Here is a 23,963-nt window from a genome sequence, read left to right as displayed (position 1 = left end):
TACTATAACCTTACGCTGGCGGATTCCCAAGCGCGGGTTCATATAAGCGGGTCACGCACCTGAAAGCTATTGAGTAGTAGTTAGGACAAGAGCTACTAAAACGGATTTATAAGCGAATAGTTGTCGAATGAGTAGATTGCCAAACGCCATGCTGTTGGGTATTGAATGTGTCCCATCGTAGCTTGATTATTATTTTGTACACCTGCCTTGAGTAGCTTTCACTAGAAGGCTATTCCATTTGTTCATGCTCCTCCGAAGTCTTCACATGGTGACACTACCGCCTAGCTCTCTTCTTCGCCGGGGCTGCTTTTGCTTTCGCGGCCGCTGCCCTTTTCTTTGGTTTCTCATCTTCGTCCGACTCTTCAGGTCCTTCCTCCTCGTCGGCGAAACGGCGGTTCTCCATTCGCTGCTTCTTCTCCTCGGGAATGCCGTGCTCGAGGATCTGGAAGAACTCCTCCTCGCTGATGGTCTCAAGCTCTAGCTCATTGATCTTCTTGAGCTTTGCAGGCCCGGCGCGTGTGCCAATGACAATGTAGTCCGTGTCCTCGAGCTTGGTAATGACCTCGGCGCCATACTTGATGGCTGTCGCGATCGATGTCTTGCGATCCATTGTCTCAAATGTGCCTGTAAAGAGTAGCTTGAGCCCCGCTAGACAGTCTGGCTCTCCTTGTGGGATTGTTTTCCGGTGCGTCTTTGCGTTGATGGCGGTCTTGGGTGGGCCCTTCTTTCCCTTGGTCGGTTTTGGAGCTGTCTCTTCCTCTTCGGCATCATCATCATCATCTTCTTCCTTTTCGTCCTCGTCATCCTTGGGCTCTGACTTGATCTCCTTCTTTACCCTCCCCTTGGCAGAAGTGGTAGCCGACTTATCGGCCTCGGCCTGTTTCAGAATTGCCCTGGAAACCTTGACCTCGGCAGTAACGTGTCCGTGTGGTCCGCCTTCCAGCTCGCCATAGTAGCATCCATCGGCCTTCTCTTCATGACGGAATTCGAATTCGTCAAGGTCGCCATATGGATTGCAGGCCTCAGCATGGCGGATCATCATCTTCCTGGCCGCTGCATTCGCGGCAGCTAGGGTCGTGTAGACCTCGGCCGGCTGCAGCCCGTCGAGCTCAGGGTTATCATCTCTTACGATTGACGAGATGACATAGACCTCGTCCGGGATGACTTTTTTTGGTGGCATTGTTGAGACTTTGGTGAAATTGAGACTTGCACTGTGATGTTGCTCTTGTGAAATCCAGTTTCTTTCCTTCAACCCCTTTTTTATGCCTTTTTATTTTTGTTGTTTGATTGCAAGGGATCGAAATAGGCAGCAGCAGCTCGAGACGCGATTGCTACCTACTAACAAGCGCGTCGTGCTTCCTTTTTCGGGCAGTCCGTGCCTTCCAAGGGAATGAACCACTCTGACTGTGCCGTACGGTAACCTGGTCAACCTTTTCTCAGGTAAATCAAAAACTCAATTTGGGTTTGATCATGACCATATACCATCGACTCATTGCTCTGGTTTGTAGAATCCGCATCATGGCAATACTGTGGACATTCGGAAAACCCGATACCATGACTCTACAATCTCAAGTGTAGACTATGTTGCCACCGTCTTTTACGATATTGGCATTGCATTTCGCAGTTCAAATGAATCACCGTCTAAAATCTTGTTGTATAACGATCAGATTTGTTCATATTGTTTTCAGATTGTTTAGATCCATGTGTTGCCAACAGCTGTGGCACGTTCTTCCACTTGAAAGTCTTTTCTTTAATGACGGTTCTCCAAGTGGGCCATGTCTCGGAGCGCGCCAAGTCTTCTTCTGGCTCAACTATAATACCCGACTAGTACTCTGTTGATAATACTTGCCTCATTCGACAGTACATTGGAATTCATAATTCAAACTTGACTTCCGGTGTCCCGTAAACCAAAGTCTGTCAGCGGTACGTGAGATCTAATCGGTGCCGCTTTCATTGACAAGCTATCCGGCCGGTACTAGCTCTAGCCATTTAAAAAAGTAAAACGACGGGTGGAATCACATGTGCATCCGTGAAACAAGAGTCAGGCTGGCATCACAAGTAAGTGAGCAAACAGTGTCTATATGAGTAGGCTCCATTCTCTATATTACAGAAGCCGCAGTTTCTAGATTCGCCACGCTCAATAACGTCATCTAGAACATGATCCTATTTTCAAGAATAATCTGGCCGTTCATCACCCATAAAGTCGTGTCAGTTCCTGCCTAGCCTCTCCTCGTGGTCCTCTATTAACTCATACGCTGGTCTAAAATGATCACTTTTCTCCTCATTACCTGACTTGAGTACTGGGTTCGGGTGGGTATCGTCAGTGCCGCCCAGGGAAGTGTAGCCCTTGTCGTACAACGGGCAATATGGGATGTCGAGTGCACGGATAAACTGAGAACAGAGATGATGAGTCAGTAATTATAATCTCGTAAGTATTGCATGCCTCGACCTTTTGAGAACAATGGTCCAGAGGTTCAGAGACGACCATGGCAATTCAGTAGAAAGACTTACCCCCCAGACCTCCCTATAATGCCAATCAATGACGGGGTGTATTCTCATGAACCTCGGCCAATCACCATCTGTCTCTTGGAAATGGATGAGGTCGGCGCCGTGTGGATCAGTCCTCCGCGTGCCAACAAAGACGGCCTTCACCTCGAACATCTCTTGTAGGTAGTCGGCCAGGGCTTGCTTCATGGGTTTGTCGCTTGTCGCAAGATCAAGGTGGTACTCTTTTGATGTTTGTGCCACGAATTCGTCCACTTCAGCAAACGGGCTCTTGGGTCTTATGTAAATAGCCTGTAGGAGCACTGGGAGGGAAGCGATGCCGCACGAAGATAGCGGCGGCGCAGGCTTGGAAGGCGGCGGGAAGTGATCGGGTAACGAGGCAAGGATCAAGATCAAGAGAACGAGACAGTCCTTGCCACCATTGTATGAGAGCGCCAGCTCGTCGGGTCTGTAATTGAGTAACATGTCAGCCAAGACCCATTTACAAGCAAGTGTGCTTACGACAGCCGCAAAAAGCAGGTGAAAGAGAGAGAGCAAAAAAAAAAGATCAAAGTAAAACGTACCGGTACCGCTTGAGCGCATCATCAATGACTCCCTTGGCCACCCGGACCTGTTTCTGCACATCGAGGAGAACTTTGTCGCTTGTCTCTGTCTCCAGGAGCTTGTCGACCTTGTACTTGAGCGCCGTACAAAGCGTGCGCATCTCGCCCTCCATATCCCTAGGCTTCCATTCCGCATCGTGCTGCCCCGCGCCGTTGGTCGACATGACGGCGGGGTTGTTGCCGGTAGGTATTGTGACGGTCGGGTCTACCGTGACGAAGTGATCCCAAATGTCTGTTTGCGTCGCTGTCTGATCAGAAGGGCAGATTTCAAAAGGCAAAGAAAGTGAGAAGAAATTAGGTAAGACGGAGGAACTGGCGGCAGTGGTCTTATTCTTGTATAACGACGGATGCTGCATTCGCACTCGAGGTTTAGTTAGGGTGGCTCTCGGCTTTCTAGAATGAACCCTGCAGGCATTGACAGATCATACTAAATGGCAAGTGTACCGGCCGACTCACTCTATCTTTCAGGTCGCAGATGCCTATTAGAGGGGTCGATTGTCCCCCCCAATCCCGCCGGGTGCCGCCCAGATCAACCCCCCTGACGCCCCTCGCCGCCGCTCCTCGGCACGACTAAGGCTGGTGCTGTTCGCGCCTCGGGTGGGTACCACTTAATCACTATAGCGCAGGCGGTGAGACAACAACTGACCAGGGACCTGACTTTTTGGGCGGCAGAATTTTTCAAATCGGCCCCGCGAACCGAAAAAAAATCCAGAAGAGTAATGTAATAGCAGCAGAGGCGCTTGCGAAAGCTTATGTAGTCGTCGCTGGTCGTAGTCAACAGCAGCATTGCCAATTGCTACACGTCGCTCACGATGCCTGCTAGAACCTCGGGTCATGCGCCGAATGGCAAAAGGAAGGTCAAGACCGAAGACAAGTCTCTTAAACGGAAGCGCAACCAGGACGATCTGCAACAACTGAAGAAGGCAGTTGACGAGTTCGACCCAAAGGCGACAGAGATCACCAAATTCACCGACCTACCGCTCTCATCACCTACTCGCTCCGGTCTCGATGCATCGCACTTTCAGACCCTCACCGATATCCAGGCCAAGGCCATCGGACCAGCTCTCAAGGGTCGTGACATTCTCGGCGCCGCAAAGACAGGATCCGGCAAGACTTTGGCATTCATGGTGCCAGTGCTAGAGGCCCTCTTCCGCGCACAATGGACTGAGCATGACGGGCTGGGTGCCCTCGTCATCTCGCCGACCCGAGAGTTGGCAGTACAAAGTTTCGAGGTGCTGCGCAAGATTGGTCGACACCACACATTCTCGGCCGGTCTGGTGATAGGAGGAAAGAGCTTGCGCGAAGAGGCGGACCGATTGGGCCGCATGAACATCTTGGTGTGCACACCGGGCCGTATGCTCCAGCACCTGGATCAGACCGCTGGCTTTAATGTTGACAACTTACAAATACTTGTTCTGGACGAAGCCGACCGAATCATGGATATGGGATTCCAGAGCGCCGTCGACGCCCTTGTAGAGCATCTCCCAAAGTCGAGGCAGACAGTCTTGTTCAGCGCAACGCAGAGCAGAAAGGTCTCTGACTTGGCTAGACTGTCGCTCAAGGACCCCGAATACATCTCTGTCCACGAAGCATCAACCTCCGCGACCCCGAGCACACTGTCACAACATTATCTCATCACACCTCTACCCGAAAAGCTGGATACACTGTATTCATTTATCAAATCGAATCTCAAGAGCAAGATCATCGTGTTCATGTCGTCAGGAAAGCAAGTACGATTTGTCTACGAGTCGTTCAGACATTTACAGCCGGGTATTCCCCTGCTCCACCTGCACGGTCGCCAGAAGCAAGTTGCGCGCATGGAAATCACGAGGCGTTTTACATCAGCTCAATATTCTTGTTTACTGGCTACGGACGTTGTCGCCCGTGGAGTCGACTTTCCCTCTGTCGACTGGGTCGTGCAGATGGACGCCCCCGAGGATGCCGATACCTATATTCACAGAGTAGGTCGAACCGCACGATATGAAAGAGACGGCAAGGCCATTCTATTCCTTGACCCCAGCGAGGAGGAAGGCATGTTGAAGAGGCTCGAGCAAAAGAAGGTTACAGTTCAAAAGGTCAATGTCCGCGATAAGAAGAAGAAACAGATCACCAACAGCATACAAGACATGTGCTTCCACAACCCAGACTTGAAATACTTGGGACAAAAAGCATTCATCAGTTATACACGCTCGGTCGGACTACAAAAGGACAAGGACATTTTCGACCTTAGGGCATTGGACCTGGAGGGATATTCGGCAAGCTTGGGTCTGCCCGAGATGCCACGGGTCAAGTATCAGAAGCCCGAAGATGTCAAGAAGCTCAAGAACAGGTCACGGGCCGAGCTCTCGAGCGGTTCCGAATACGACTCTGACGGCGAGAAGATTGCCAAATCCAAGAAGAAGGACGAGGTGCGCACGAAATACGACAAGATGTTTGAACGCAAGAATCAAGACGTGCTGTCCGAGCACTACTCGAAACTCCGCAACGACGTGGAGGAGGACGACGACTTCTTTGGCGTCAAGCGGGTACTCAAGGATGACGACCTCGACTCGGCAGCCAAGGACGAAGACGTGCGAGGCAAGGTGGTCCCCGTGTACGGTGGCCAGGAGCTGGTCATCGACTCGAAGCGCAGGGAAAAGCTCATCACGTCCAAGAAGCAGATGCTCAAGTACAAGGGCAAAGGTACGAGGGTTGTGTTCGACGACGACGGCGAGGCCCACCAGTTATACGAGCTCCAGGGCGAGGACGACTTCAAGCGGGAGGGCTCGGCCGAGGCGCAGCGGAGGGCGTTTGTGGATGCCGAGACCGACCGTGTACGCGAGGCCGACGTGGACGACAAACAGCTCGCCAAGGAGAAGCGGCAAGAAAAGAAGATCAAGCGCAAGGAGAGGGAAAGACTGGAGAACTCTGGCCAGGACATGCCGGGCAAGGATCAGCCTGCCCTGGGCACGTCCGAGGACGCAGAACAGGCCATGGACTTTTTGCGGTCGCTGCCCATTCGCGAAGACGCCGGCGGAAGCGACGGCGAGGACGAGCGACCAAAGAAGAAGGCCAAGAAGTGGTTCCAAGACGACTCGGACGACGAGGCCGAGAAGAGCAACAAGAAGGGCAAGGGCAAGGTCATCGAGGTCACGGATGCACCAAATACTCTGGAGGACTACGAGGCATTGGCGCAGGGTCTGCTGGATTAAAAAAGAAGAAGAGAGCTGTACATTTATACCCAGGATTCATTGTAATAGACAGCTACGAAAAGGACAAATTGATTTTTTGCAAAACCAACCTCATGACCTTAGGCTTACTAACAATTTTATTTCCCCATGCAAATCTGCGGGCTGTCAAGTCTACCTCAGAGGCTGTTGACTGACATGCGACCTTCCTGGCCTAGATGCCAAGATCTATGCGCAATGCAGTGCAATCAAGTGTCATGTCAAATAGGAGGATAAAATCCACCAGCCAGCCGGATCAGCTCGGAATTACAACAGCATGACGCACATTCCAGCAAAAGAGAGAACATTTGTAATCAATTCGATATGCTGATGAAAAGGGACTATGTACGCGCAAGAAACGGTTTGTGGTATCATCAACTCGCCAAACTCCTTTTGCTTCCTGCCAATTAGGCAACCTTTGATGAAAGCGTCTTTGCTTTGCCCTTTGACGCCAAATGACTATTATGGTCTTGATGCCGATGAAGAGAAGAAAAATCATGAAAGCAATATGGTAGTTGAATGATCAAGAGAGCTCGTCATTCCGTTTACGCCATTCTCAGTGTCTTCGCCTCTGTCTATGTCTGGTTCGACAGCTTCCTGAGTTCTCTCACTTGCTGCTATAAGAGAGTGTCTTCGAAATCACTCAGGTCGCGGTCGCTCATCGCCGTAAAGCCTCAGACGGTAGAAGCAGGTATGATCGGCGCCGTAATTGTTCAGTGCTCTGATGACGTAGGTATTCGCCGCAGCGTCCATGTCACTCAGTTCTGATACCAGTGTATGGATTTGAGATCCATCACCCATTTTCTGTTCTTCGTAGGTAAAGCCGGCAATCTTGACAAAGGTCTCAGGTAGCGTTTGCTCTGAATAAGTCTCGGGCCACCGGCTCTGAGACCATGCACCGACAGTCTTGCGGAGATCATAATCCTCATATTGAGCCCATATTTCCATATCCCTGGGACGTGCACCTGGGTCCAGTGTGGCGCCCGGCAGGATGTGCTCCACAACGAGAAACCGAGGCACGATATCTCGACTGATCGAGATGCTGATGTTCGCAGTACCAACACCCTGGCCGTTGCGGCGTGGGCCAGCACAGAAGCAGTCTCCTTCCTCTTCCCAGGGTTGGAGAGCAACCGAGGGAGGAAGAGGTTGATACCCAGACACATCCCAAAATTGCTTGCTTTTGTAGGCTGGCTTGGGTGACTTCCAAATGGGGGAAGTGAGACCACTGTAGATGATGGCGCCGGAGCCGGCAGAAAAGTAGTTGACTTGACTACGAAGGTGTGAGAGAGCGGCAGAGCTACCCGACTTGGCAGCAGCTTCGATCTTGAGTGCATCAGTGTACTTTCTCACGGCGGCATCAACAACTTTATCGATGGCATCCGCAGATAGTCCCTGTGGTGGATGGGCTTTCAGCTCTGTAAGACTGTCCTTGAATTCATTGACTTGGCCAACAAGCTCCCGGAGTTTGTCACTATAACCGGCCTTGATCTCGTTTTGGTAGAGCTCTTCGAATTCCTCGCGGGTCACCAATTTTCCATCGTTGTCGCCAACGTTGTGTTTTGCTAGGAGGACTTTGAGCTCCTTTTCGGACAGGTTTGCAATGCTTTTTTCGAGTGGACCTCCCAAGGCTTTGACTATCGCGGCATCATTTTGCCGAAGCCATAAGTTCCAAGCGCTATTGATATCAGCGTCGCTGAGATCCTCGTGAGTTAAGTGATTGCCTCGTGGCAAGTCATTGAGATATCCAGCGGCCACAAGACGGTTGATGAGAGGAGACCAGGTTTCGCGTGTGACTCCTTTCAGTAGGTCTTTGTCTTTGAGTATTTGCTGCTTTATGGCCTGGTAGTAGTCTTGAGGAATGACCAGTAAACCATTTTTGTCCTTGTTTACCCAAAAGACTTGTCTACCATCCTCATCCGGCCGGACTCCCGACTTGAGTGCGTCCAAGGTCGAGTGGATTTTGTTAATGTCTAGATCGATTGATTCAAGTCGGTGGAAGACTTCTTTCATTTCGCTCTGCCCGCTTCCTCTCCAGCTCGGCAAAGAGAAGCTCGGCAGCGAGAGGCTTGGTAGTGAGAGACTTGGTAGTGAGACGCTCGGTAGCGAGGGTCCACTTGTAGAAGGGAAAGAGTCGCGCTGGGGAAGTGATGGAAGATATTGATAACCCCGGAAGAGCAACAAAGCCAGAAGGAGCATTAACAAAGGCAAGAGATATCGCCGAATCTGGTTATATGTCCACTGAATCTGGTTATATGTCCAGCCCCCAAAATTCTGAACTTGATCCACAAATTTCGTCCCCCAAGAAGGCCAGGCAAGAGAAAAATGCGGAGACAGCAGATGACTAGTAGACGTGGCAGACGAAGCTGTAGGTTTGGCAGTCTTGGTTGTTTTCGGGATGGGTGGATATGTTGGTTTAGGAGGCTTTTTTCCAAGGAGGGGAAGGTACGACGGGTCCCTCGGTTAGACGAACCCGGCTTCTGAAGCGTTCAACGTGATCTTTCTGCGCATCGGATAAGTCGTCCCTCGTGACCCAAGGTTTCGGTGCACTGTGCTCGCGCTCAGGATTCTTTCCCAGCCGATCCCGCAGGGCTTGAACACGGGCTGGGTCTACAACAGGAGGCGGCGGCGGAGGATTTTGAACTGGGGGAACTGGAGGAGGAGGAGGCGGAGGATTTTGAACTGGAGGAACTGGTTGAACTGGAGGAGCTGGAGCAACTGGTTGAGCTGGAGGAGCTGGAGGAATTGGTTGAGCTGGAGGAGCTGGAGGAGCTGGAGGAGGCGGAGGAGGCGGAGAAGTCTCAGTAGTGCCCTGGTTCTTGGAAGACTGCTGACGGCCCGCGGGCGGTGGTCTTATTGAAGGGGATTGTATATTGGCCGCATTAAAGAGATGGTCTTCATGGACGAAGCTTCTAGTTGACAAGGGAGCCGGGGTCGGTCGACCGCCGGCCATGCCCCATTTTGATGCAAGCGAGTTTGGCTCCGATGGGTGATTTTTCCTGTTGTAAGGAGTCTGGTGGGGGTTCTGTACGCCGGCGGTGTAGAGATTGCGATTACCAACTTCATTCCGCAACTTCCAAGGATCTTCCTGTGAAAATGGCCGATATGATGACACAGGATCCCGTTGGTTGACTGGAGGGATAAAGATATCATCATCGGACGGTGTAGCTTCATCGCTTAGGGAAGTCTCTCGGGATCCTTTATTCCTTCTGGAGGAGTTGCGAATGTTTGCCATGGCGGTATCCAACGGGCTCGTGTCTTGCTGGGGGAGCTTGTTTTGACCGATTCCGCGGCTCAGGCTGAACATTTCATTATAAAGCTCATTGTTTCTGCGATCGTTCTCATCTTCACTGATCGGTCCCTTGGAACCTCCTCTAGTCGGACCAAGCAAGCTGTTCTGGCCATAGAAGTCGTTATGAGCACCAGGCAGGGAGATGCCACCATCTAGGTGACTTATCCTCGCCGAGCGCCGCGGCGTGCCTCCAACCATCTTGGCCAAGTTTACGACGAAAATGCACCAGGAGCGCTGTTTGTCCAGGTCAGTCGCGAGTCCCGGAGAAGTCCCTTATAGAGGATCAAGAGACTGAATGCTCACGTAAGAAAATATTGTATTGCCGAGTCAATGAATATGAATGGCCTCCACTGAAATCCAGAGGCAAACACTCTGGCACTCCTGAAATGAAGTGGGAAAAAAAGGGGGAAGAAAAGATAAAGAATTGGTGAGGATTGTATGAGTGGTGGTAGCTTGATAGATGAATGATTTTGTTGTACACCGAGGCCGAAACAGGTGGACTTCAACCGAAGAGATGCACTTCCATTGTCCGCACCTCCTGCAAGCAGCGGCTTGACGAACAGTTGGACAAAGACCGATGAAAGGCGACGGTCTTGAATGTCAGCCGGACTCGGCGGTGTATGTACCGGGCGGCAGACGGGTGTGGATTTATGCTGTAGGCGTTGCAAGCCCCAATGAGGCTGAGATTTTGAGATTAACTACAGGCCTTCCGCAGCCGGGCATGTGACATGGATCTTGTCTTGTGGTTGTTTAATGACAAACTTGTCGCAACCGCATTTGGGTAGTCGCAACGAAGGGCAAAGAACGTGGACGAGAGCGCAGGCTGTTGAAGAAAGAGTTGAGACACTTGACTGGTTTAATCTAGCCTTTTCTGATTTCGTAGTTTGCAGAGTTCCGTGTCATTGTCTCCGTACTCTAGGAATGTGCCAGGCTTTGTGCAGTTCAACGCGTCGCGTCGGGGAATTGATACAGGTGTGGGAGAGACAGCGCTAGCAACGTCCTACCCAAGACATTCAGCCCAAGGCGGCTGTATCACGTGATTTGCTTCCACGGACACCAATTTGATGACTTTCGCCTGCGTTTCCTCTATTGACATTTTCAGTGAGATGCGTGCTTGCTGAATGGCCAATTCTTGACGGAATCATCATTTAGCAGCTACTGAGATCATTACAAGCTCAAGTCCTCACAATCATGGCTGCATTTCAGCCAGTTAATCAGCAACTTTGCCGGATCATCAATGGCAATGGCATCCATGCTTTCATTACCGTTGAGTCTTGACGAGCAACAGACAGAACTGTACTGCAATTGCGGGTGTGTACTCAGGTACCTTGACATGCTTCCCATTAAAACCTTTTAATCGTTGCAGGTGGAGTGTTATAGATGAGGATATGCACGATATACTGATTGGGGGGTCGGTCTGTCGACGATCATATAATAAAGCAGCTACAAACATGACAAGCATGCTAGGTCAATATAGGCATGGCATCTAAAAGAAGGGTCCACATGCGATTCCAAAAGAATCTACCAAGATATGTACGGAACATGTAGATGTGTATTGTTGCTTCATCTTGGAGGGTAAATATCAATGCAGAACAAACCCTACCTCGTAATACATGCTGTCGCAACACCGGCCACCGCGCAATGTACAAGTTGCCGCAAACACGAGGCGAAAAGTAAAACCCACAAGCTCATGGTATTTTCGATACTTCGTGCTGCAGGATGAAACGTTGCCGCATGCATTAGTACCTAGGTAGATAATGCCTCACGAAATTGCTTCCATGTTGTGCTTCTCGTAACTTCTCTCTCTCTCTCTCTCTCTCTCTCTTTTTCTGCGCTAATTACCTAGCACCAGCACTTCGTATCCGAACAGAGTGGCCAGCCAGACTGCTCCAATAAGCCTCTCAGCTGTGAAGAAAAAGTCGAGCGGACTGTTTTTCCTAACCCACCCTATATATAGATAGTATATAATAGCCGGTCCGTTACTAGACAAGTATTCAGCTGAGTTCCCGCTCGGCGTACCGATTTTGCCAATACCTACCGTAGCTCTTGGCCTAGACCCTGCCGAGAAGTAGAGGAAGATAATTTGCGTAGTACAATAATGTAGGGAGTATATCCCCCGCCGTACTGAGAGCATCAGCCAACGATGCAGGCCACCTTAGGTATCTGCCGCCTACTGCACCAACCTCTGTGCATATAATGGCAACAAGTATAGCATCATGACATTATAACAGGCGGTGAGGGTCCAGCAATAGCAGAGCAAGCTCTCAACATACCTACATTCGAGGTTGGTTCATGTTGATGGCGATTGGTTTTGGGTGGCTCGCGAGTCGCCAGGCCTGTGGCGGGCATTTCTCATGCGGGCGGCCGGCGACCAGACCCCCTAGCGAGACTTGACCCACAGGGATGGGCGCTGATGCTCAGCTACGTACCAGCCTACAAGGTTACGAAGGCGTGGTGGTGGCGCGCCAATGCGCTGCTGGGGAGCTTGGAGCCCCACCACGCTTGATTCGTGAGTGGGATGCGAACCTGGACATTGGGACTTGCTTGTTCTCGACGGGAAATCTCATTTAAATGACCAAGGTGACGACTGATCGCCTGTTACAAACAACGGCTCATTTACTCCTCCAGCTCTGTTCGCAATTTCTTCCTTTCTTTCCTTCTTCCTTCCCTCACCCAATCCTGAGCAAGACCTTTTGAAGACTCTTGACCTCCAAATATTGATACCAATTCGCCAACATGACCGTTGGAACCGTTCTGATCACCGGGTAAGTCAATGTTAAAGACACCTCTTGAGACCCTAGTTTTGGGGCGGGGTGCTTGCTGTGCGCGCCCAAGTTTCAACCCCGCCAATCCATCATGAGCTTTGGAAACAGTGGCAGCAGAGCATAGCAGCCGGCTTTACGCAGATAAAAATCGTGGTCAATGTTCTGACACTAACTTGCTGCAGTGGTACCGGCTACATTGGCTCCTTCACATCTCTTGCCCTCTTGCAAAATGGGTACGAGGTCATCATTGTAGACAGTCTCTACAACTCGTCCGAGGTCGCCCTTGACCGCATCGAGCTCATTTGCGGCAAGCGACCCAAGTTTCACAAGGCCGATATCACCAGCGAGGAGGAGCTCGACAAGGTCTTTGCGCAACACCCCGAGATTGACAGCGTCATCCACTTTGCTGCCCTCAAGGTAAGCCTTTACATCATTTCAGGCTTTCGCTCAGATCGCCGAGAGCTACGCTAACAAGCAGTGTTAGGCTGTTGGTGAGTCTGGAGAGATTCCTCTCGAGTACTACCGCGTCAACGTCAGCGGTACCGTTACTCTCCTGCGCTCCATGCAGAAGCACGATGTCACAAACATCGTCTTCTCCTCGTCCGCGACCGTCTACGGTGATGCCACCCGCTTCGAGAACATGATTCCCATTCCCGAGCACTGCCCGATTGGCCCTACCAACACCTACGGCCGTACAAAGAGCTTCGTTGAGAACATCATTGAAGACTTCATCAACGCTCAGAGACAGAACGCCCAGAAGGCTGGCAAGCCTTTTGAGCAATGGAACGGTGCCAACCTCCGATACTTCAACCCTGCTGGTGCTCACCCCTCCGGTATCATGGGAGAGGACCCTCAGGGCGTGCCCTACAACCTGCTGCCTCTCTTGGGCAAGGTTGCCACTGGCGACCGACCCAAGCTCCTGGTCTTTGGCGATGGTAAGGAAGACTCTGATTTGCGCATGATATGAATCACCAGCTAACTATTGGTCCCTCAGACTACGCCTCCAAGGATGGAACCGCCATTCGTGACTATATCCACGTTGTCGATCTTGCACGTGGCCACTTGGTTGCCCTCAACTACCTGCGCGAGAAGAAGCCCGGTATCAAGGCGTGGAACCTGGGTTCGGGACGTGGCAGCACCGTTTTCGAGATGATCAAGGCCTTCAGCAAGGTCGTCGGCCGCGACCTGCCGTACGATGTTGTGCCGCGCAGACAGGGTGATGTTCTGGACCTCACAGCCAACCCGACACGCGCCAACCAGGAGCTCAACTGGAAGACTGAGCTGACCATGGAAGATGCCTGTGAGGATCTCTGGCGCTGGGTGTCCAACAACCCCAAGGGCTACCGACAGGAGCCCCCGCCGGAGTTGCTGGCTGCCGTCAAGGCCAAGACCTCGTGAATTGGGTATGGCTCTCTGTAATGAAACGTTTGGAAACTTCTTGATGATAGACAGGGCCGGAACAGGACGAAACCTGCGGAACCCTTTATTAGTATAAAGCCTTATAGACAAAAAATTCGTTTATTATTCCCCCGGCCACGATTGAGCCGGCAGGACCTATTATCCCGCCTTGGCATCTGCATCTTAAAGCTAGCATTCGTGTCCTTGAGGCTGAGTCACAATGACAGGTTGAGCGCCATGATCAGGGCGACATGAGCTTCGTATAGTGTTTGTATGATGAGCTGCTACCGCATTGTTCGTCTGAGCTCACCTGCACGATCTGGACCCGCTGGTCAACCGCCTGGGCATCTTTAAACAGACCACGAGTGGAGAAAGATTTACTTGTTTGACGCTAAAAGAAGCTCCGTAAGGTCCGCAAATGGGGATAGCCAAAGATCATGGTTTGGTGCCTGTCTTCATAAAGATGATCACGTCACGATCGGCAAATATTCAGATTGCTCAAGTGCTCGGTAATAATCAGCGATGCAGCAGAAACCAGAGTTGGCCAAGCAGGCCGCGTGTTCAGTGCATATTTTGGCTTTGCATGACAGAAAGCGCCCCGCGACTCCCACCTATAGACTACACACTGTCCTATCATGTAGTGTAGGTAGGTAGTGTGGGCGAGAATGTGGCGGGGTCCTTTTCTCAGTAGAGTCAAAACTCTGGTGCCTGCGACCTAGCTGCGCTTGCAGAGGGAGGCTGTGCACCCGAGGGCGATCGAATCCTACAATCTACCTATTGGATTGACTGGAGCCAGGAGCTTTGCTCAACATAGGGTATGATCGTTGATTGAGCAGCCAACGGTTGCCCGCGCTGGGAATCTTCCAAGCTTCTGCCAGAATTGAGCTTGCTGGGAGTACCTTGTGGGCGGCAGCTTGGGCCCTTTTTGTTGGCCAGCAAAGCACTGTTGTTGCACAGCTTGTCCGGCCCCCTGCTTTTGACTTGCTCCAAGGTTGCTTGCTCGCCTGCTTCGCCCTGGTAGTGGTGCCTGTCTTGGACTTCCATACCTGGAAAACCCCCTACAGCGACTCGGCAGACTGCCCCGGTGGGTTCAGTGGCTCGAGCTCGAAGCTCTTGTCTCATGGCACGCTGACAGGCCAATTCCTCGTTTCATGTTTTAAAGATGCTCATGGGTTCTTTTATTTCGTCTCATCTCATCAAATCTGTACGATCCCGTAATTCAAGAAGGCCAAGATATTTCTTCTGGTCATTTTCCATGCCCTTGGCGAAGTCCGGCATCGTGGTATCTATTCCGACGACTCTCTCGCTTGGCTGTCGATTCATTCATTGCATTGGTCCTTCATTGAGACGACCCCAGCGGGCCACAGCACACCCTCGTACCCCCCACAAACGCACTATCAACGGGTAGGCACAGGCCAAGGTTGATTTACATGAGGCTGTGAAGCAACCCATTTGTCCCTTCACTTTCGGGCCATTTATATACCTGACGTACATCGCTAATCTAATCCCCCGCGGAAGTCGACATCTTTCTACTCTCATTTTGCCCTTGTTCCTGGTCATGTCAGGGATGGCGAATGGTGATCACTGAACCACGCCTCTCCATCTGTTGCATGGCTGCATGAACATCCAGACGATCTTCATCAATTTCAAATGCGACACATAGCTCCTTGAGTGAGCATACCCTGAGCCATTTCCGAGATACGCAGTTCAGTAGCTCTCGCAGTGATCGCGGGAACTCGCTGCGTAGGAGGAAATCCGGCTCCACGCTCTCATGATGCCAGGATTGATCGAGAGCTCGAACATGGAGCACATGTCGCTGCAGGACCGGCGGCAACGCCGACTGGAGCATCTCGGCACGGAATGGGGCTTGGACATGTCGCCGTTACCGTCGCCCCCGGTGCGGCCGGGTCATCCTCCGTCAGTAGCGACGCAAAATGACTACGCTTTTGCCGAGGACCTGCTCAGGCATCAACGGGCGGCAGAACAGGCACAGCAGACCAAGGGGGGCCTTTCACGGGCCTTTACGACCAAGAAGAAGACGTGGGAGTACAAGGAGATCTATAGCGCCCTCGTCAATCATGTCGCAAATCGCGGCCCGCCCGGTGTGGCAGAAGCGCTCGTCAATATGCTCAGCCAAGTTGGTGGTAACGTGAACCTAGCACAGAAAACTACTCGACCAAGTCTGTTGTCGCGGCGAAAGAGTCTAGACCTTGCAGAACGCAGCCAAGTCCTACAAAAGGCGGTGGCAAATCGCCACAAAGAAATGGTCCAAGTCTTATTACCATTTGCTGATGCTCTCAGCCTGGACACGGCCTTGCCCATTGCGATGCGTAACCAAGATTTCGAAATTGTTGAGATGCTGATTCAGTACGGCGCAAATGCCGCTCACACAGCCGAAGGACAGGATGCATTTCGGGCTGCGTGCGGCACTGGAAATCAGGCGGAAATGATTGCCATGATATTATCATCTGACGGACGGCCGGACGAAACGTGGATCTCTCAGTCCATGGTTGAAGCCGCCAGGGCTGGATGCTTAGACACAGTCCTAGCCTTGAGCCAGTCTACTGCCGATGGTAATTACGATGCGGCAGCGGCATTGAAAGCCGCAGTATCTCTGGGACGACGCGATATAGCTTTGGCTTTGATACTCGGCTGCAAACCGCCTGGACAGATTGGACTTAACGAAGCCTTTGACCAGCTCATGGCTCACCAAAATATCACCCCAAACGAGAAACTCGCTATGGTCGAGGTCTTACTTTGTGCTGGTGCAGGAGGTGATCCGGTCGCTCGGGCTTTAGTACAGGCAAGTGCTACCGATTTCATCGAGATGGTGCACATGCTCGTGTCGTATGGTGCATCGATTGATCACCAAGATGCCCGGGCTCTGCGGAAAGCGGTATCTGCCGGCAGAGTCGACCTTGTCGACATAATGCTGAGTGGAGATACACAGCTGAGCCCGATACACGCGTCTGAAGCTGTGAGTCTCATGCCACAGCAGATCAGATTCGAAGACAGATATGCTCTCTTGAAATTGTTATTACAAAAAGGCGCGGCCGGCTTACCGCTGGACGAGGCTTTGATAAATGTGACTGAATTAGGAGATGTCGAAGCTGCAAAATTACTGCTGACGCCCATTTTCCCCGGAGGCAAAATTGTTGGCAACAAAGATCTCAAGAGAGGCCCCCGAAGTATGGTCTTTGAGGGACATGCTGTCGCTTCCACGGATCATAAGGGGGGCTTGGCTCTACAGCTCGCCGTCAAGAACCGCATCATTCCAATTGCCAAGCTGATACTCACCGCCGAGAAAAGGCCGTCAAACGAAGCCATGGCGGAAGTGTATCCGAGTGTACGAACTCTACCACGACTCGAACGATATCAAATGACTGAAGCGTTTCTTGCTGCTGGGCTGTCGGGTCCTTGTGTGCATTCTGCACTCCAGAACGCCATCGACGAAACACCACCACACCGCGACGAGAGGCTCATTGCGCTGCTGTTGCGCTCAAATGCGGATGTGAACTTCAACGAGGGTGCCGGTATCACAGCTGCAATTGCACAGAAAGACGTCAGTCTTCTGCATAGGTTGTTGAAGAGTAATCCAACACCTCAAATCGCAGCAAAGGCATTGCCCAGAGCCATGGAGGTACAAGATCCGGTTAAAAGGGGCCAAATGGTCGGCATGCTCATTGACGCCGGGGCATCGCAAGGTGGACCAGAAATCTCAACGGCACTGGCAACTCTGCTCCAATCGACGTCCGTAGACAAGAATCTTGTGGTGACATTAATGCAGCGAGGTCGGGCAGATATTAACGCCAACAACGGCAGCGCACTCGTGTATGCCGTTCAAAGCACCGATCCAGAATTGCTCCAAATGGTGCTCGACCTTAGTCAACCAACACAAGAAACGCTACATATTGCCATGATCGCCCTCGGCCGATTCGCCTCGATTCCAACAAAGGCCGAAAAACTCGACATGTTGTTAAAGAGAGTGTCATCAAAGGATTCACTGAGCCAGTTGCTAATAGACGAAGTACAAAGTGTTCTCAGAACACCACCTTCCCAGAGAGTCCTTTCTGTGCTGAAAACGCTGCTGGCAAATGGCGCCAACGTCAATGCAAAGGACGGCGAAGCATTGCAGAGGGCAGTCGGCGCGGCGAACGGGCCCATGGTAGACCTCCTTTTCTCAGCAAAACCTAACCCGCGCGCCCTTGCCTGGGCTATGCCTCATGCCCTGCGTATCAAGGATGCTATGGACCGGATAGCCTTCGCACAAAAGATTATTCAGGGAGGCATTGCATCAAGCGAAGTTAATAGAGCGCTGATGTTTGCCGTCCAAACGTATCCTGATGATATCCCTCTGATCAACCTATTGCTATCTCATGCTGATGCCAAGGATGGTGTTGCCCTCATCAAAGCCATTGAGATGGAGAAGCAGGATATTGTGGATCTTATCCTCAACAAGAAAAAGAGAAGCTTCTCGGTCGACATCCTAAACAAAGCATTTACACATGCCACAAAAGCTCGGGACCAAAGAGCGCGCAGCATGTCCGCGAGCAGCTTGCTGCAGGCCGGTGCTTCTGGCGAGGTGGTTTCTGACGCACTGTTAGCTGCAGCCACTGATGGCGATCTCGACTTTGGCACGATTCTTGTTCGTAACGGTGGAAGTGTCGAACACAAAGATGGCCAAGCCATAATCGAGGCCTGCCGTTCAGGATCTGCGGATGTGTTAGGCATGCTTTTATCAGGTGACGTGAATATTAGCCAGCAGACCTTGCAAAAGGGCTTTCAAGCTGCCACAGAAATATCAGATCTTGCAGTCAGAGCTGCCATCTTGAAGCTCCTGTTACAGCACGGAGTGACTGGCGATGTTGTTGACATGCAGTTGGTATCAGCAGAAAGATTCGGCGACAACGGATCGAATCTGGTTCGACTTCTTCTCGTCTATGGAGCGAGTCCCGACTACAACGAAGGCGAAGCCATCGTGAAGGCCACAAAGAGCGCCTTTCTAGACAACTTGAAGATGCTGTTATGTATCGAAGAGGTTGGTGGAAAGCAAAAGAAGCCTTCGTCGCACACACTACTGCGCGCAATGGATGCATGCTGGAGTCTTAGTAGGGATACGCGGTTCCTTGTGCTCGAATGGATATTCCAGGCAGGAAAGCCTGTTCCCAATGCTGTCCACCTGGCTTTAACCAAAGCTGTCAATGAAGAGAACCCCGAAGAAAGAATCATTCAATTATTGGTCGCCAACAGAGCTTCACCGACTGCAAATGGTTGTCAGACGTTGATTGATGCCACACGGACGTTGTCAGCGTCTCAATTCTCCCAACTTTTAGAATCAAAGATTACCCCCGAGGAGGCCTCACTTGCTTTTGGCAAGGCATTTGTACCTGCCCATGCTCAATCCTGGTTATCCGACAGGGGCCTCGAGATTGCTCGTTGTCTATTGAGAAAGGGTGCATCCGGAGACGCAGTGGGATCTGCGCTTGTCGCAGTCCTCGGCGCACATGCGGAAAGCCCTGGAGATATTGCCGACAACTTTGTCGAACTGTTGCTCAAGTATGATGCAGATATCAACTACAATCATGGTGAAGGTCTACGTAACGTGGCCTCACAAGGAAATCCTGTCCTTTTGAGAAGGCTGCTGCAAGAGAAGCCGAATTCCGAGTCATTGACTCTTGCGTTTCCTCAAGTCTTTGATGCTCACGCTAGAGAAGATGAAGTGCTAGAGCTCGTTGAATTATTCGTTGAGTACCATGATGACGGCAACCAGATAGACACCATGTTTGCCGATCCTGAGTCTGAGCCGGTGATTATCCGGGCCTTGTCACAGTTCCCTAGGTCGACGAAGCTGTTGCAGGCTTTACTTGATATTGGCTACTACCACGATCAGATGACCAGTGCCAGAGTCTTGCCTGAGATAGATGAGGAAGAGCAGGTCAATCTGATCACTTGGACGCTACTGCAGCCACAGAAGAAAATTAGCACTGGCGTTATTGAAATGCTCATTGATCGAGGGGCAAAAGTCAACTACGAGACGCGACTGAGCCGAATCAGTCCCTTGATGCTAGCAATCCAGACACGACGACCGGACCTAGTCAAATCACTCCTGCTTGCTGGTGCAGAGGTTGATGTTTGCGACGCCATGGGAAGATCGCCGCTATCAATGGCCTCGGCAATAGGTGGAGACCTTGCCATTTCCATGATGTCCAACCTTCTTGCGGCTGGTGCGTCTAGAAATGACGGCTCGCTACATAATGCTGCGAGGGAACTCAACTTGCAGGCGATGCAGATATTGATGGAATACAAGCACGACCCCGACTTTCCAAGCCCAAGCCCAGAGCACAATGGACGTAGTGCCTTGGGCGAGTTGTGCCTCCACGCTGCCGACTCGGGCGAGATTACAGCTATGCGCGAGAAAGCCATGGAGAAGTGCATAAATTTTCTTCTCCAAGAGTCCGACATCACCATACAGTCTGAAGGAAAATCAGTGCTTCTTCTTGCCTTGGAATCGAAAGACCCGATAACGACAACCAAGGTCCTTCTCCGCGCAGACATGTGGAAATTCATCAACAAGCCCTTCAATCAGTTCACTGATGGCAAGTACACGTACTCGCCTACGCAATACGTCTCTCGCGTGCTGCCTCAGACTGATGCCACGCCGGAGCTGTTGAAGTTATTGAAGGCGAACCGAGGGGCCGATGTCTATTACGCCACCTCTGGTGACCAACCAGAAGACGCAGTTGGAATGCCAGTGTTTCTACAAGATCAAGAGGCAGAACGACAGGCCCGCCTTCAGCGTCAGCGCCGTGAAGATGAAGAGCACCTCCTTGCAATCAATCGTTCCAAGGAGCTTGCAGCTGTACAAGCTCAAATTTGGGCCAATCAAGCCGAGCTCGAGGACGCTAGAAGAAAACGATCGCATCAGTCGGACCTGTCTGCGATACAAGACAAGGCACGCCTTGAGGATGAACTGTTTGCACGAACACTTGCTCAGCAGAGAGCGAAACAGAGCGCCGAAGTGTCACACCAGCAGGCGTTGACCGAAGCATCGCGCCGCCGGGTGCAGGAGCTTGGTGACGCAGAGCTGGCCCACGAGACACAAAAACAGCAGAGGATGTTGGAGTGGGAGAGAGATTTGGGTAACGAGAGGGTCGGCAATGCGAACCAGCTCAGTAGTATCAGATTGAGAGAACGAGAGGAGACTGAAAGGATGGACTTTGCTGCCGACGAACGGTTCCAAAAGAGGATCAAGGAACAGAAGAGGCTGGTCGACAGTCAGAGCCACCTTGCTGCAAGTCTAGGTGGAGGCCCGAACGCCAGAAGACAAATACCAGGGCCGTCTGGATACATTACAGGGGAGGTCCAGTGATTCGCCAATACAGGACTCAAAATGCATGAGTACCTAGACTGCGGCACAAATTTTTGCAAGTGGTTGGATGGACAAAGATTGAGTGTTGAATGGCGGCGACTGGATGCTGTATACCACTTTTTCTGTTTTAAGGATACGATATTCATATGAAGTGCGAACGAACGATCAAGTGCTGGCGATAGGAGTTGGGGCAGCTGCCTTTTTTTTCGCTTATATAAACTTGATAGTAGCTATTCGAGGGGATACAAGAATCTAAAATAATAAATTATGTATTGCTAAAGTGAACATGCACGATCTTGCATATTATTCCTACATTAGCTCCAGGTACCGTGCATCGTAGCACACAAGTCTGGAATTATTTCCTGCAGATGACTTTGAGCCCCTCTTGTGCAATTGACCAATAAGAAGCTAGCCTGCGATGAGTTGAGTTTATTATATCTTGCAGCTGACTATCATGTTACTTTCTCGAGTGGATAAGGCGTCGCTTGTCTCAAAAGGATTCCCAAGACGAATGATTCACAAGATCAGCACGGATGAGCCAAATAACGCACATGCCCCCTATTGACTCCAGTGAGAGATCGAGGCGGTGTCAGCTCCATCTGAAAGGGCTGAAGTCGTGCCTATTGGTCTACCCCGCCGGTTAGGCGGCATCATTGGTTGTGGAGGCTCTTGACCGACAATCAAGTGTCAGCAGCCAGCTCAAATGCTTAAGGGTGGCCCTCCGTCTCGTAAACACTGACAAGAACGCGAATTTCATCCGGTGCGACTATCCGTTGCTCATTCATTTGAGGCAGAGAGAGGTGCAACTGTGTGTAAATATCAAAAAAGGAATAAACGGAGCTACATTGGCTATTCGCCTGCTGCAGCTTGGCGCCACAAACCCATTGGACCAAACCTCTAGGGATCTTCCTTGATCAATCCACATTCACCAAGAAGCTTTGTAGCTTGATACCATGGCGTCGCTCCTCGGGAAGCTCAACCCATTTGGGTCCAGCACTCACGAGAATAGCTTGGATGACGTTGGCGGATCAATCGATGACTATACCATCGCTGGTGGAGGACACGGCGCGCGGTCAACGGCCCTCACCCGGCACGAGCTTCGCGTGAGCCACGCCCTCAAGTCGTTCCTGGTCGATCGGGGTGTGGTGGCAGAGGCGGAAGCCGGTCTGGACGTGGACGGCCCAGGCCCCGTTCTCGATGCCCTGCTCGACCTACCGCACATCAACGTGCCGCCCGAGGTGACGGACAGATCGTACCCGCTCGCCGAGTACTTTATCAGCTCCAGCCACAACACCTATCTGCTCGCCCACCAGCTGACGGGCAAATCGTCGGCCGAGGCGTACCGGACGGCGCTCAACACGGGCGCCCGCTGCGTCGAGATCGACGCCTGGGATGACGAGGACGACAAGGAGGAGCCCAAGGTCACCCACGGCTACACGCTCGTGTCGCACATTCCCTTCCGCTCCGTGTGTGAGACCATTCGTGATGTCGTCGACAAGGAGGCTGCCGATGCAAAGGACCAGCAGGGATACCGCGCGGCCCCAATCTTGCTGTCTCTCGAGAACCACTGTAGCCAGCATGGCCAGGAGAGGCTGGTTGCCATTATGAAGGAGGTCTGGGGCGATCGACTGCTCAGCAAGGCCGTGAGAGAAAAGGGCCACGAAGAGCAAGAAGGTCACGACGCCCAGGTCCGACTGGACGATCTCGGATCCAAGATTGTGCTCATTGTCGAGTACCACTTTACGGACGAGAAGGACACCTCGTCGTCCGATTCGTCGAGCGATGAGGAGGAGGAAGAGACGGAGAGACAGGCACGCCACGACTACAAGGCTCAGAAAAAGGCCGCGCCCAAGTCGGGCATCATCCCCGAGCTGGCCGAGCTCGGTGTCTATGCCCAGTCGGTCAAGCCCGTCGACAACTCGTGGTTCGAGGAGCCGCAGATGAAGAACGGTCCTCATGACCATCTTATCAACGTGTCAGAGGTCCAGCTTGCATCGCACATGCCTGGCAACAATGAGAAGATTGCGATTCACAACTCGAAGCATTTGATGCGCGTTTTCCCCAAGGGTATGTGTTCAAAAACTAATTTGCAGTTACTTTTATTCTAACAACGATCAGGAACACGTATTTCTTCGACCAACCTTAAACCGGCAACATTCTGGGCCATTGGTGCCCAGATTTGCGCCTTGAACTGGCAAAGTTTTGGCACCAGTCTGCAGCTCAACGAGGCCCTCTTCAGTGGCTCGGACGGCTACGTGCTCAAGCCCGCTCCGCTGCGCGCCGGAGGCAACGGCCGCCTGAACACGGGCAAGAAGATCAAGCTCCGCCTCGAAGTAGCGGGCGCGACCGACGTGCCTCTGCTCGACGGCCGGACCGCCGACGACATTAAGCCGTACCTGACCTGCACTCTCTTCCACCCCGATGACATGGGCGAGGAGCTGGCCAAGCACCGGACCAAGCACTACCGCCAGCACACGCTGGGCCTGCTGCACCGGGGCGAGAACCCGCCGGCCAACGAGCCGCTGTGGGACGAGACGCTTGAGTGGGAGTACGAGGAGAATGAGCTCGTCTTTCTGCGTATGCTGGTCAAGAGCGATGAGTCCTTTTCCATCAACCCCATCTTTGCCGTCTCCGCCGTCCGACTGGCCTATGTTGCAAAGGACGAGTGGCGTTTCGTGAGGATGCTGGACCCCCACGGAAAGGAGACAAAGTGTACGGTTCTACTCAAGTTTAGCTTCGAGGAGGTGCACCGGGACACGGCTCTGGGAGAGACGCAATTCTAATCGAGCGGCCCTTGTTTCCCTTTCGCTAGTTTATTGATGGATCTGG

General features: G+C 52.0%; 8 protein-coding genes across 8 annotated transcripts; 4 read left to right on the top strand and 4 right to left on the bottom strand.

Moving 5' to 3' along the window:
• Positions 1 to 274: 274 nt before the first annotated feature.
• PFICI_04798 (uncharacterized protein) lies at positions 275 to 1,180 on the bottom strand (the record flags this gene model as incomplete). The annotated part of the gene is made up of 1 exon (XM_007833379.1): positions 275 to 1,180. The coding sequence occupies one exon, from the start codon at positions 1,178 to 1,180 to the stop codon at positions 275 to 277; it is 906 nt and encodes a 301-aa protein (XP_007831570.1).
• Positions 1,181 to 2,208: 1,028 nt separating this feature from the next.
• PFICI_04797 (uncharacterized protein) lies at positions 2,209 to 3,271 on the bottom strand (the record flags this gene model as incomplete). The annotated part of the gene is made up of 3 exons (XM_007833378.1): positions 2,209 to 2,391; positions 2,512 to 2,953; positions 3,069 to 3,271. 3 exons carry the CDS (start codon positions 3,269 to 3,271, stop codon positions 2,209 to 2,211), a joined length of 828 nt encoding a protein of 275 aa, XP_007831569.1.
• A 648-nt stretch (positions 3,272 to 3,919) lies between these two features.
• Positions 3,920 to 6,298, top strand: PFICI_04796 (ATP-dependent RNA helicase dbp-4; the record flags this gene model as incomplete). Its single annotated transcript, XM_007833377.1, has 1 exon — positions 3,920 to 6,298. One exon carries the CDS (start codon positions 3,920 to 3,922, stop codon positions 6,296 to 6,298), a length of 2,379 nt encoding a protein of 792 aa, XP_007831568.1.
• A 654-nt stretch (positions 6,299 to 6,952) lies between these two features.
• On the bottom strand, positions 6,953 to 8,323 carry PFICI_04795 (uncharacterized protein; the record flags this gene model as incomplete). Its single annotated transcript, XM_007833376.1, has 1 exon — positions 6,953 to 8,323. One exon carries the CDS (start codon positions 8,321 to 8,323, stop codon positions 6,953 to 6,955), a length of 1,371 nt encoding a protein of 456 aa, XP_007831567.1.
• Positions 8,324 to 8,726: 403 nt separating this feature from the next.
• PFICI_04794 (uncharacterized protein) lies at positions 8,727 to 9,800 on the bottom strand (the record flags this gene model as incomplete). Its single annotated transcript, XM_007833375.1, has 1 exon — positions 8,727 to 9,800. The coding sequence occupies one exon, from the start codon at positions 9,798 to 9,800 to the stop codon at positions 8,727 to 8,729; it is 1,074 nt and encodes a 357-aa protein (XP_007831566.1).
• Positions 9,801 to 12,338: 2,538 nt separating this feature from the next.
• PFICI_04793 (uncharacterized protein) lies at positions 12,339 to 13,765 on the top strand (the record flags this gene model as incomplete). Its single annotated transcript, XM_007833374.1, has 4 exons — positions 12,339 to 12,367; positions 12,550 to 12,784; positions 12,852 to 13,302; positions 13,362 to 13,765. 4 exons carry the CDS (start codon positions 12,339 to 12,341, stop codon positions 13,763 to 13,765), a joined length of 1,119 nt encoding a protein of 372 aa, XP_007831565.1.
• Positions 13,766 to 15,539: 1,774 nt separating this feature from the next.
• On the top strand, positions 15,540 to 21,134 carry PFICI_04792 (uncharacterized protein; the record flags this gene model as incomplete). Its single annotated transcript, XM_007833373.1, has 1 exon — positions 15,540 to 21,134. One exon carries the CDS (start codon positions 15,540 to 15,542, stop codon positions 21,132 to 21,134), a length of 5,595 nt encoding a protein of 1,864 aa, XP_007831564.1.
• A 953-nt stretch (positions 21,135 to 22,087) lies between these two features.
• On the top strand, positions 22,088 to 23,917 carry PFICI_04791 (uncharacterized protein; the record flags this gene model as incomplete). Its single annotated transcript, XM_007833372.1, has 2 exons — positions 22,088 to 23,201; positions 23,253 to 23,917. 2 exons carry the CDS (start codon positions 22,088 to 22,090, stop codon positions 23,915 to 23,917), a joined length of 1,779 nt encoding a protein of 592 aa, XP_007831563.1.
• Positions 23,918 to 23,963: the final 46 nt, after the last annotated feature.

The sequence above is a fragment of the Pestalotiopsis fici genome (assembly GCF_000516985.1).
Source record: "Pestalotiopsis fici W106-1 unplaced genomic scaffold PFICI_Scf_3, whole genome shotgun sequence".
In the NCBI taxonomy this organism is placed as follows: Eukaryota; Fungi; Ascomycota; class Sordariomycetes; order Amphisphaeriales; family Sporocadaceae; genus Pestalotiopsis; species Pestalotiopsis fici.
The sequence above is the reverse complement of the archived record's forward strand: the minus strand, read 5'-3'. Positions and strand labels throughout refer to the sequence as shown.